Source organism: Psittacula echo, assembly GCF_963264785.1.
Source record: "Psittacula echo genome assembly, chromosome: 7".
Lineage (NCBI taxonomy): Eukaryota > Metazoa > Chordata > Aves > Psittaciformes > Psittacidae > Psittacula > Psittacula echo.
In genome coordinates, this window is record NC_137740.1 from 40,313,334 (window position 1) to 40,326,471 (window position 13,138).

A 13,138-nucleotide genomic window follows, 5' to 3' on the forward strand; every position below is an offset into this window, starting at 1 on the left:
CGAGACTTCTAGATAGAAGCTCTTAAATGCTTCTTGTATCTGTATGCACTTAAAAGCAGTCTTGTCTTGTGGACAGACATACATGACTACTAGGTACACCTTTTGCAGTGGGCTGTATTTCAGAAAGACTGTTCACACAGTACAGTATTTTACTTGTCACAGTATAAATGTTCTGCTAATTTTTGCACTGACAACACTGACTTCCAAGTGCAGCCAAGGCAGTAGCATATACGGCTTCAAGCTACAGGACGGACTATATCCCCGTGTCCAATGTCTATGTCGCTAATAGCTGAATTATGTTTTTATGGTTTAACTGCCTTGTAGAAAGCAAAAGCCTACTGTTTTTAAATTTAAAAAGTAACTCTGGAATGTGTTTCCCCATTAAATACAGACATTTAGGGAGTGTTAAACCCAGATGTTCTTTCATGTGTACATCCAAATAAAAACACAAAAGTGGGAATGTGAGCTTTTTCTGCATTTAAAAAGACAAAAAAAGTTTGTTCTTTTCCCAATTTGGACATACACTCCTGCGTATTAGCAAAAATAAATTTTACAAAATCAATAAACAAATTCACTGTGGGGTTTAGACATGGTGTTTTAGAGAGCTGTTTTAATACAAATGTCAAACCTAACACACAGCTGCTTACCATGAGAACATGGAAGGATTCTGAGCTTGTCTCCATCCTCATATTCATCCAGACAAATGGCACATACATCGTATTCATCTCCTGCAGCACATAATTGAGAATCAGTTTAACAGATTTGCAACAGACCTTTGCAAACACATGCATACAGGTTCTCTTACTGAGCTTCCCAGGCTGAAGAAACTACTACTCTTCCCTGTCCATGCAAGGGGCAGGCTCTTTGAAACTACATAGTTGACTGCTGTATTTCTACCCGTACTTATTAGGGCTACAGCTCATTCACTTTCCCTTCAGGTTAATAAATGTTTCAAACTATGTGAAGCACTACATGTATAGTATTTGTTCATTCTTATAAAAAAGATAAAAAAAAAAATAAAAAAAAAAAATCCTGTTTCATTTTATCAAGGGCTTTTACACAACACTGCCCTTTTTACCAATCAAATTTCCTGAAGATGCTGGCTCTCTAAAGTTTGCAGTTACATCAGAAGCTTATGCCCTTCTCATAACCTGAATTCATCAGTTATTAAAAAAAAAAACAGAGAAGAAACAGAATGCACTGGTTGATCACTACAGTGTTGCTAGTGTGATACAACTGGGGAAAAATAAAATGCAACAGTAGAAAGCACCAAAGAGCGGTCTTTCCAGAAGCATTAAGTACTGTTCAGGAGTCTGTAATGTGGCCACCTGTATCCTCAAAAGATTAATTCAAACAGAAACAAAGAATATTATGATCATATAACAGAGAAACTATCATGCAAGAAGAGTAAAATAAAATAGCCAGATACTTTTTATAGAAATATTTGAAAACTGAAAAGGGATTCAGCTTTCTCTATCAACAACACAGAGGAGCAGTATCACCCAGAGAAGCTGGGGCAGGGGAGAGGTAGGAAGAGCTGTCATCAGACCAGGAACTGTTAGGCTGGAAGTGAAAAGAAAGACGACAATGGAGAGAAATAAGCCTAGATCCTCTAATTCCTGTCTAAGACTGCCAGTTACTAGGCTATATTATTAAAGGTGAGTAGTGCAAAGTACATATTTTAAAATAAAGACGTAGCTACATTTAATTTTATAAGGAGCCATATTTCAGGTATGTATTGTGAATACTTATCTGATCAAACCCTGACAGGAACTTAAGCAGTGTCTTAGCACTGCCCAGTACTGCACTGTCTCTTCACAAGCAGCTGCTTGGTAGGGCTGCACCTTCCCAACCACGAAGCGTGGTTTAGATTTCTAAACTACAGTGTACCAGAAAAAAATCTGCCTGGTTCAGCCGACCTCTCCCCCTCTTAAGTCTTCCCTATCACAGGGATAGAAGCCCATGTGCCAGCAGGCTAAACTGTAAGCTTTCCTACCACTTGACCAACAGGTTAAAGGACTGGATAGCTACATGGTCAAGTGATCCAGTGCGTATTTGTACATCCTATCACAAAGGCAGTCATCTGCTCAACATGTGGTGCTAGTGTGCCTGCATCCTGGTTATAAGCTTTGTGACAGGAAAGCAAAGGCACCAGTGATAAAAGACTGGACAGAAAAAAAAGATTGCCCAAAAGAGGACACCCCAGATATCCCAAAGAACTATGTCATTCCCTGCATATTTTGATATTTTGGCTAAGTATTCATAACAGGAGCCCTAGACCAAGTCTGCCTGTTCCCAATCTGTACCGTCTTCACAGCTGCTTCTTAACATTCCACTGTGCAGCAGTTTACATTTCACCATCTTCAGGGGCTAAGACTCTTGGTCTTACCATACAGCAGAGGAGCTAGGGAAGTAAGGAGGTGTAGCTCCTACGAGAAAGAGTATGTGCAGAAAAGGTTCACTACCTCATATACTAAAATACCAAAGGGAGAAAGCATACAGCAAGGCAGCAACCCTCATGAGAGAAATGAGGTCCCTGCGATCTTGTCACCTCAAGGTAAAAGAAAGAAGGGCCGAGATGCTGTATCTCATTCCCAGTGCCCCTCAGGGCATCCTTCCCCATTTCCTTCCAATTCCTTAAAAATTCCACGTAACCTGAGCCCCATACAACCCACAAGTGTTACCTCATCAGTTATCCTCACAACCCTATTCTCTACTCCTATGCCCCGCAGCATCACCTTAATCCACTCCCAGTAAACTTCTGTCAAGTCTTTTCCTATCTGCTGCACTAGAACTTCATTGCTGCACATCACTCCAAGGCTTGACATTGGAAATGTCAGATTTAAATGCATAAGACTGACACGTGCTAGGGCTAGAGTTAACAGCCGAAACAATGTCTTCACATACTTAGTTCACCTTGCAACATACACATATCACCCATAGTAACCTGTGACACACCGGAGTTTAGATACCAAATCCTATATTACTTCCCAAACCACTTTCCAGATTACACATGAGATTGACATCGCAGTTCACACCCCAGGCTTGTTCAAAGAAATTGGTGTGATACACAATAGCCAAGTTGTCAAAGTGTTGCTTTGGGGAAAAGGTGGAAATAATGGGGCAGAGTTCAGTAGTGCATAGCTACAGCAGGCCCACACTTGGGTCATGAGCTTACTCTACATTATCAGGAAGGAATGCAGTTGAAGGAAACCAGCAGATTTTGCATTACTCGGAAGAGATTTCCTTTCAACACAAAAGCCTGTGATGAAACTGCATGGCAGGAAAGAATTCCCAGAAACTCAGCTCAAAATTCATTTTGATACCATCCTGCTAAACCCAATGCTTTTCTACAGATGGCAAAATTAACTAATTAGGTATTTACAGTCAGTTTTCAAATAAAAACTTAGTTTTCATACTGCAACTTAGCATGGTTCTATATCTTAGTACAAGAGTAAGGAGATCAAGTATATCAGAGTAGGAAAACTAAGAGCTCTACATTAGCATCAAAGGAGCCGAGCTTTCCAAGAAACCTGTAGAAAGCTAACAGAAGTAACACTAGAGGCACAGAAAATGAATAGCCATTGTCAGCTCAAATTTCAAGTATTACATGAAAATCAGTTTTCAGGGAAAGAGGATCAGCAAAATTAAATTGTTCAGCAACAGACGAGGCAAAGATGTACCATTTTTCTGTTCATGTGTTCATAATAAGATCATTAATAAAGCACAAAAGTTAAATTCAAAACTTAAAAGTTCTAAAAAGCAATTTGACCAGGATTTTTCATTAACTGTGTAACAATATACTTCACTGAGAAAAATAAACTTTCTTTGCAAATGTAAAAAAAAAAATCAAATAAAACCCAACACGAAAATACTAATTCCAAAATGCAGGATACTGTCAGTCAAATGCAGCCTAACAGTTTTTCCAATTTAGGCTGTAAACAATCTTCAACTCATATGATCAGTCTTGATCATGTTTAAATACTTCTCATAATAAAAATTAAAAAACATACCAAAGAATTACAGTAGTAGCCTAATAGTATTCATATATCCACATAGAAATAACTGTACCCTCAGCTTTTAAATAAGGACATGCCTTATGCTCCACATTACCAGACCAAGGGAAGCACTCCTCTGCTTTGATTCAGGATTTCTGCAAGCTCTCTTTTGCAGATGATTTTAACAAAAGTGAGCTTCCTTGGGCTGCCCAGGGAAGTTGTGAATGCTTCATCCCTGGTGGTGTTCAAGGCCAGGTTGGACAGAGCCTTGGAAGACATGGTTTAGTGTGAGGTGTCCCTGCCCATGGCAAGGGAGTGGGAATTAGATGGTCTAAGGTCCTTTCCAACCCTAGCCATTCTATGATTCTAAGAACTGAGCCAGCTCGTTAACAATCAGGCTGGTTTAATTTATCTGAATTTGTGTTTAGCTACATTGGTAGCAGGTGCTTCTGTAGATTTAAAAATTTGCAGTATAAAGCATGTTCTGTCCTGGGCTTTTCTAAAGGTGCTGTCAATTTTTTTAAAAAATATAGACAACACGTGGTGGTTTTCATCTGGAATTTTCTTCTATAGGGTGGAAGACATGGAATAGGATCTTATGCAGGATCATGACTGTCACCTGTTGCTGTTCTGCCAAAATTATTATTTCTTTTTCCCCACAAAGACTTCAATGATTCAAAAGTACTACAAACAAAACTGACATCTATTAAAGATGAAAGCAGGAAAAACCATAAAGCATGTGAAGGGCTCTCCATTGTGGTACTAGGTCTATATTTGGAAGGCAGTAAGGGAAGCCTACTTGCCTACAATTATTTTCTTGCCTCATTCATAAGGCTTGCTCTTGTATTCCTTGTACAACCTCAACTCCCCTAATAAGCAAAGGAATGCAGAATGAACCCTCTCATTTTACCAAAATACTGGATACACTTGATTGCTTCTGTTTTATGATTGCCATGACAGAATTTATACTGAATCTGTATTTTGCCTGTGCGTAATACTTCCACTTTAAAACAGAACAAAAACTTGTAACTTTTGTCTTTCCAAAGGTATAAAACCAACAAAACATTTCAAACAGTACTCAATTATATAGCAGATACAAACCCAAGGCACACAAGATGTCCTTAAAAGGCAACTTCTTCACATTATTAAAAGGATTTCTTTATTTGTGGGTGTTAAGACAGATTCCAAGAACTATTCACGCCTATATAACAACAACAGACTGATCTCTCATGCAGTAAGGTCTTCTGTTACCTAATGCCTGGCTTCTCCATTATTATAGATCACACTAAATAAACCAGCCAGTGGCACAAGTACAATTAACAAAGACACAGCAAATTACTTATATTACAGGTTTGCTAAAGCTAGTCATTTGACAGGCAAAAAATATGGAAGCAAGACTGCAAAGATAAGTGAAGGAGCACATCTGCAATGTGCTTCACTATTGGCAAAGGTAAATTATGGAGATTAGTACATATGCAGTAATTACATTGCTTTAATTAAAAACATTTTTAAGCTAGAAAGTAATAAAAGGAATTAACGCAAAAACCAAAAATTGTATTGATAGAGCATTGTAACATTAAGTATTCAGCTTCCAAAAGAGCACTGCAGAGTAGTAAACATGCCAACTCTTAGTTTATGAGGATGGAAAGAAAGTGGATGGAGATTTTAATTATTTTATCTTAGCATGCAAAACATCAGAGTATATGTTGCAACTCAGAACCTCCCAGTTCATATGTCTATTTTCCAAATATCAGAAATCCATTATTAAAACCGAATTCTCATCTGTTTCCCCAAAGATAAATTACAAGGGCTTCTGTGGTGGCATAGAAGCCTGTAAAATGTGGTTCATGTTACTTTTGTTAATATATATTATTCAACATAAAGGCAGAGCAGATGACCACCACTGGAACACAACACTGTGGAAATCTGGCATTTCAAAATAAGCACAGTGGACATGAGAATCAGTTTTCCCAATAGTTCCTATACAAGAGGAGAAGATAAAGGGAAAGCAGGAGAGAAAACAAACAAACAAACAAAAAACACCTCATGGGCAGGTAGGAAAAGTCAAAGTCATTAAATAGAGCCCATTACTGCCAGACCTAGATCACTGACATACGAGTTTTTGTCTAATGTAACACAGTGAAGTACTTCAGCTATAGCTTTTAAAAGAAAATTGCTTCCTCTTTTGCTATGACATTCCTTCTCTCTGTTGTTCCTATTAGTCAAACCACATTTATAGATCATTTATAATCAGCACATTATCAACATTCATTTCTGCATTGAACATGATAACCATCAGTCAGTACTGTCAAGGGTGTCACAGCTCAGAGAAAATGAAAATTAAAAAAACCCCACGTTCAAGTAATACTTGTCTTTTTACCTCCCCACTAGTCATTCAACATGTATAAGAAATACTGGGAAAATGAGAGCACACTGCTCTTGAGTAGGCTTATCTCTCTAAGACATCCCCACGCAAATGAACATCAGCACATTCAGAAAAAAATGACACAATACTAAAGCATCACATCCATTTCTGGGCCATGTAAATACAGATAAACTTTTCTAGTAATGCTGATCCCTCATGATGACATGCCCCACGAAGAACAGATTTAATTTGTAAAAGAGACACTTTGCAGACAACTTTTTCTGAAATATCCATTACTGTACTTTAGAAGCTAACTCAAAATCACCAAAAATTGGGGAAAAAGTATGGAAACTGCTACAAGTTACCCGGAAGGCTAGATCGCTGCTCCGGTTGGGCCGGTGGGTGGTGAGCAGATGTATTCTCACCCCTTGTTATTTCCCTTATCATTATTATTACTGGTGGTAGCAGTAGTGATTTGTGTTATACCTTAGTTACTGGACTGTTCTTATCTCAGCCCATGGGAGTTACATTCTTTCGATTCTCCTCCCCATCCCTCCAGGAGAAGGGGCAGGGGGGAAGGTGGGAGAGTGAGCAAACAGCTGCATGGTTCTGAGTTACCAGCTGGGCTTAAACCGTAACAGTATCTTACTTAAATAAACTGTGTATGAAAAGTCTTTAGTATTATCTTCTACCTAACTTGGCACATACAAATAAAGTATTTTCAGAAACAAAGAATTACCCATCCACATATATGTGCACTTGTGAACAATGAAAAATGCAAGAACAAAACTGCCAAGACCGGCAGACCTTATGACTTGTTTTCTCTATTAGACCATAATTGTACTGTGCATTTAAGCAGAAGGGTCAGTAATGATCAGTTGTACTCCCATTTGCAGGGGAAAAAAAACAATTTAGGGATACACAGTAAACTGCAGAACTGCACTTACTCTGGAGCAGATTTTTAGAAAGCCTTGAGATACCTCTATTCCCCACTATTCTCAATCATGTATTATCAATCTGCATATAAAGACAAATACACAAAAATTCAATACATAAAAATATGTATTTACTTAAAATGAAATGTACTCTTACAGCTTATTATTTGTCCCATGTATTGGGGCTTTATTCCATGTGTGTATAAAGCATTTCAAAGCTGACTGCTAAAGTAAAACTCTTTTTTCACTTAACAGTTCCATTTTTAGAAGTCTTGTGGCTGTAGCAGCTCCCAAATTCTGGATTCTTTATCAGGTATCTAACCACTCACTTGGGATCTTCAGTTTTCGACACTCGATGTAGAAAAAAAAATTGCTCTGTTCATTTTTAATTTCTTAATGATATGCCCAAACATTTCTTCCTTTTGCAGCATTCCATCTTCACTAAATTTACAATATATTCTTTTCTATGGGAGTTAGAGGTTACACTGTAATTTCATTGATATTAAAATCTAAAAATCTTTTCAGTCTTTGCTAGATTCTATTTTAGTTAAGCTAATACGGAAATAATATTATGCATTTCTGAAAAACAAATTCTACGATAAGTACCAATTCACATCAAAGCTATAATTCTTCTGAATATTCAGATTCGTCAAAAATCAAATTACAGGCACATTAAATGGATGTCTTTTTTTGCTGAGTTCACTTTTGTTATAAAGACAAAAGATATACGAAAGATATAAACCCCCACTGATTTTTGTATGACCCAACTGTAATCATTTGTAAGGAACCACAACACAACAATCCAAAAAAATCTACCATCGTGGAAAACACAGAGTACATTGCATTCTGTGGAATTATCCAAAGGCAAGGCTTGTTGATTCAGACTTTGCAAAGATATTCAATGCCTCAGCTTTTTGTTTCTGCATCTGCTATTCATTACAGAAATACTAAGCACCTGATCTAAAGCCTATTGAAACCAGTAAAAAAATTTCCATGTGTTATGGTGGTATTTGACTTAAATCCTATTCAGAGATTATTCATGTATTTTCTGTGCTAACATCTCCAGTTATGTCAGGGTGCAATCTCCCATACAGAACAAGCATCTTCATTACATCATCATTTGCCTATCAACCCGTAAAATTCTAGACAACCACTAAAGCCCCCTTAAAAACCTTTTACAGTGAAACCATTTATTATGCAGTTCATGATATAAAAAACAAGGCAAGAAACAAGAAATAGTATCCATGGTGTCTTAGCTTCAGTAGTTGACTAACATTTCACTACTAACAGATTTTTAGGAACACACTGGAGACAAAAAGAAAATCCAGTATTCCTGAAAACAGGATTATAGTCCACAGGAGTTAGTTTCACCTATCCTTCCAAACCAAAAGTTAAGATTGTTTGGATATAATATCAAGAGATCTGAAGTGAATGGACTGTGCAGTAATGTCCTGAGAAAGCCTGTGTTTCACAAAGAAACATGAAGTGATGTATTTTCATTGTAAACACTAAAAACAATATACTGCAAGTACTATGTCAAATTCTGTCCTTTTAGTAAAAGGACTTAAAGTAATGTAAGAGATTAATTTCACAGCAGTAGAACCAAAGTGATCATTTGCTTAAAGAAACTGAAATTCTAGTTGAACAAATAAGCTTTTTGTTCTGTTTTTCATAAGCCACTGAATACAGTGGCTACCTAGAGATTTACAGCCAAATTGCTTTACAATGACTGACAGAGCTCCAAACAATTTATATGGTGCAAGATTCAGCAAAAGCAAAGAGGAAGGAGAATAAGGAAATGAGCAATAAAATATTTTCATATACTGGCTACTCAGTCACATGATTCTTGAGATTTTCAGTTGATTGTAATCATCTATAGTAAGACATTAATTGACCTTCTCGAAGTAACTTTTTTCTTGCAAATTTCAATATAAGGTAGAACATAATTTACTTCATATTTTTATTCTAATTTGATGTCACAAGGAATCAGGAGGAGGAAACAAAATTAAGATTAGCTTTATTGGCTTATGATAATATTTCAGGGTTAATTTTAAATCCATAGCATTGTAGCAAGGTTCAGTCAATCCTGCAGAAGAAAACACTTCACTTTTTCTTTTTTACTTTGAGGCTGACTAACATTGCACAAACATGGTATTGCTCAAATTGAACATCTGCTTTGCACAGTTAGAGCGATGCCATGAATAATGCAAGTTGGCTTTATCAGGGGCAAAGAACAGTAAGCCATTCTATCCTTGAATCCAGGCATATCCCCTAACATGGTCCTTGTGCCTCAGAAAATACACTCTTTATTGACACGTGTTATGTGGTAATTGTTTCAAGTAAGTACTTTTCCCACCTTTTCCTCTCATGCCTTGCAATAGCTTCTATGAATGAACAATGATGGTAAAACGATAGCACATGTAAAAAAAACCAAAATGAAGTAGCAGATTTTTTTTTCCTACTTCTAAGGAATAGACTACAACAGAGAAGGAATTACAGCAGCTTTTCTATTTCACTGAATAAACTAACAGCTTTGTTTCTCACCTTGTCATTAGATATTGCATAAAAATGAATCACTACAAAGAATCACAACAGCAAGTATTTTGGCATTAAATTTAAATCTCTCTTGTCCTGACAGAAGTATGGTGATTGAATGAAAAGACCACTCCTCTGGAAAATCAGATAAATTATACCAACAAGATAGTTTTGGTTTATAGTCTCTACCATGTCAGGCAACTTATACACCACTAGTATCTCAGTTTCTAGACAATCTCAGAGCTGGACACAGTCCTTCAGGGAGGAGCTCCAAATAATGCATCAGCGACTAACTGCTGTGGTCATTGTTAATGACAGCACAACAAAGAATTTTTGTGGAAATTCTGTACCAATTCCATGGTATATTAACCAACATTTTAATTCTCAGCCAGAGCCTGCATGTGGTATCAGTTGTGCTTCAGCTACAGAAATGTTAAAACTCTTCTTCAGTCAGAACAGGGTCAAGTATTTCATGTGCTTTCACTCCAAACTCTATTTCAAGCATACTCAAAATTATCTCCAAAACTACAAATCCCCCTCAATTTAGAGTGTTTTTTGGTGTTAAAAACAATGGAGTCTAATTAGTTAGACAAAGAATGATTCACTTGCCTTTCTTAAATTTATGTACAGGAATTTTCTTAAGCTGATCCTTCCTAAGCCGATTCCTCCTTGCTCTGTGTCTGTCTTGCACAAATTTTGTTATCTGGAAACAGATATAAGACAAAACGAAAAGTTAAAACAGTAAAAAAACCATAAAACTATTTTGATTTATGAGTCTACACAGTAAGTTAGTCAGAAGGGAATACTGGCTCTAACTGAACCACCACTTCCCTTGCCTGAACTCAAGGATGAAGCCAAACAAGCCTAAAGGAAGTTTTCAATGACCATGACACTTGAAGCTGAAAATACACAAGCTTTTTTTTTTTTTTTTTTGGAAAGGAAACAGGAAAAAAAATGTTTCTACTATATAAAATAATGGCCATTGCAGCAATCCTCTATCAAAGCCACGTATAGTGGGGTGGCACATTTCAACACAAAACACAATTCATTGAGTGTTTTTGCTCACAGTTTTGCATTATTACAGCTCTCTTAGGGTATTATTATTCCCACATTCATCAGAACTGTTTCCAAAGTATCTAGGTGTAGTTTAGGAATGATTAAAGTGGTTACTTCCAGTCATAGTTAGTTGCTGTCTTCAACTATAACAAAGACACTGTTTCCATTTTCTTAATAGCCCCTAAAGCTATTTCTGTTCAGTTTCTAATTCTATCATCTGTGATACAACATTCTTTTTTCCAATACAATGACAGACAAGCAAAGGGCCTTAACCAAAGTATACATACTAACAAGTCATTTGAAATCTGAAGAAGTGCTCTACACCTACCTACACTGTGGGTAAGGTAAACAACGAGAGAGTATTAATATTATAAACTGCATGAACATCTCTCACTTCAGGAATCCCTGAAAGGCACGGGTATACTTCATAATAGATTATTTTTTAAAAAGAACAAGTGTATGTATATTATGCACAAATACTATTAGAAACATTTGAAACTGTAATTGGTTTTGACAAAATAAAGTTTATTTATTCTTTTGCATCACACCTGCCTTCACTTTTTAAGCATCTTGGATCTAAACTGTTTGTTCAGACTCTTTTTTTACCCCATATGTATGCATAAACGGCAGTTTTACTTCTGTAATTCAGGTATTTAGTAACCACTATGAAAGAGCCTCAGATTAATTTCTTAGTTAAAAACAAGATTGCCTGAAATAAGCAAGGCGAAAACCACAAATGAATGAGGACCAAATTCAACCCGATTGTAGTATCATTACTTCATGTGCACTCAACTCCTGTGTCCAACCCAAATCATTCTGTGATTTAATTCTTCTGCTAAGAGATCGCACCTATGCCCTATAGTCAAAACACTTTACAAATTTGTTTAGCTCACTCCTGTAACATTTCTAATGACACTCTGGATGCAGAAAACTGCTGTTTTCATATTGAGGGAAATACCTGCAATTCTAAGGAGACATGGCCTTCCAGTGGGATTAGCACTGTGTTATGTAGTTCTAGTTCCCTGCTAAAGTGATTGGTGCAAATTAGTCTGTAACTTAGTTCATTTATTTACCTGTAGGTAACAGGACTGAAGTCCAGCAACTAACTTAATTAAAAACAAAAGCAGCTAAACTGGTGAAAAACTCTGAAGTGAAATATGAAGAAATATTCTCAGCGTAAAAACCATCTCTTATTTCTGAATTTCCACAGTGGTGGTCATGATAAAAGTCAAGCTCACACTCCTCATAACAACAGTATTGTTATGTCAGTAATGCCAACAGTATGTTTCTCCCCTCCTTCATTAATTTTCTCTTCAATGGTAACATTCCAAATTGCTGTTTAAATAAGAGACCCCCTAACTATTCTTATTACCTTCATTCCCTTATCAGTACCCTTCCAAAAAAATGACAGCCCAGGGCTTCGCACCATATTTTGATAAGGTGAAAAGCAAGTACTTATGATTTTCAAAATAATACTACAGTCCCTTTCACATCATTCTACATTCCATTTATTAGATTACTAGTATTTTGTCTATTTTCAACTTAGGTGTACTTTAAGCAGATTATTAGTGATGCTCAAGTTAGAATACTGATAGTATTGGAACAGATGTTCAGAGAATATTATTCCTGGTAATGGCTCTCTGTTAGACATACCATCTCTCCTCACCTCAAAGTGCTGACCCTCAGGATACAATAAGGCCGTACATTCACCCCATTAACTGAGACAAAGTCCTCCAATCAAGGTTATGACCAGACGGTCAGACAAAGCATTGGTGAATTTTACATCATCTCTAGCTGACCACTTCTGCTTTGTTTTCAAAGAGCTGCTGCAATTCTCATTATGCCAAATATGCCCAAGATTGTCAATGAAATATGTAATTTGCAGTGAAAAAAAAAACACTAACAAAGAAATACTTAATAAAATGTTATAGAATAGTTGATGCATTACTTGATTTTTATCAAAAAGTAAAATAATAAATTGGTTAGAGACCAGCAGAGATTCCAAGAAGTGGGATGCCAAGTATTCTGAAATAATAAAGTTTAAATAGCAGAGCTATGTATAGGAGACACATGTCCAGCTGAGAACCTCTATAGGTAACGTGTATGCTGTAAGTCATATGCTGTATGCTGTAACATGTTCCAAGCTTGCTGATCCATTACTACACCTGCAGTAACAAACTGCAATGTGGAACAAAGGACTAAAGTTTATTATGCAGTACAAGTCTGTTAATGTTGGACATAGTCTCAGC

At 36.6% G+C, this 13,138-nt stretch overlaps 1 protein-coding gene across 4 annotated transcripts in view; it reads right to left on the reverse strand.

Annotated features, from left to right (window-relative positions):
• RNF13 (ring finger protein 13) overlaps window positions 1-13,138 on the reverse strand; it is a 41,745-nt gene that overhangs the window by 5,378 nt on the left and 23,229 nt on the right. For all 4 annotated transcript variants that reach the window (XM_080622774.1, XM_080622773.1, XM_080622775.1 and 1 more), the window contains exons 8-9: window positions 10,443-10,536; window positions 648-728 (exon numbers count right to left, since the gene is read on the reverse strand). In XM_080622774.1, coding sequence (XP_080478900.1) covers window positions 648-728; window positions 10,443-10,536 — 175 coding nt within the window. The remainder of the gene's footprint in view (window positions 1-647; window positions 729-10,442; window positions 10,537-13,138) is intronic.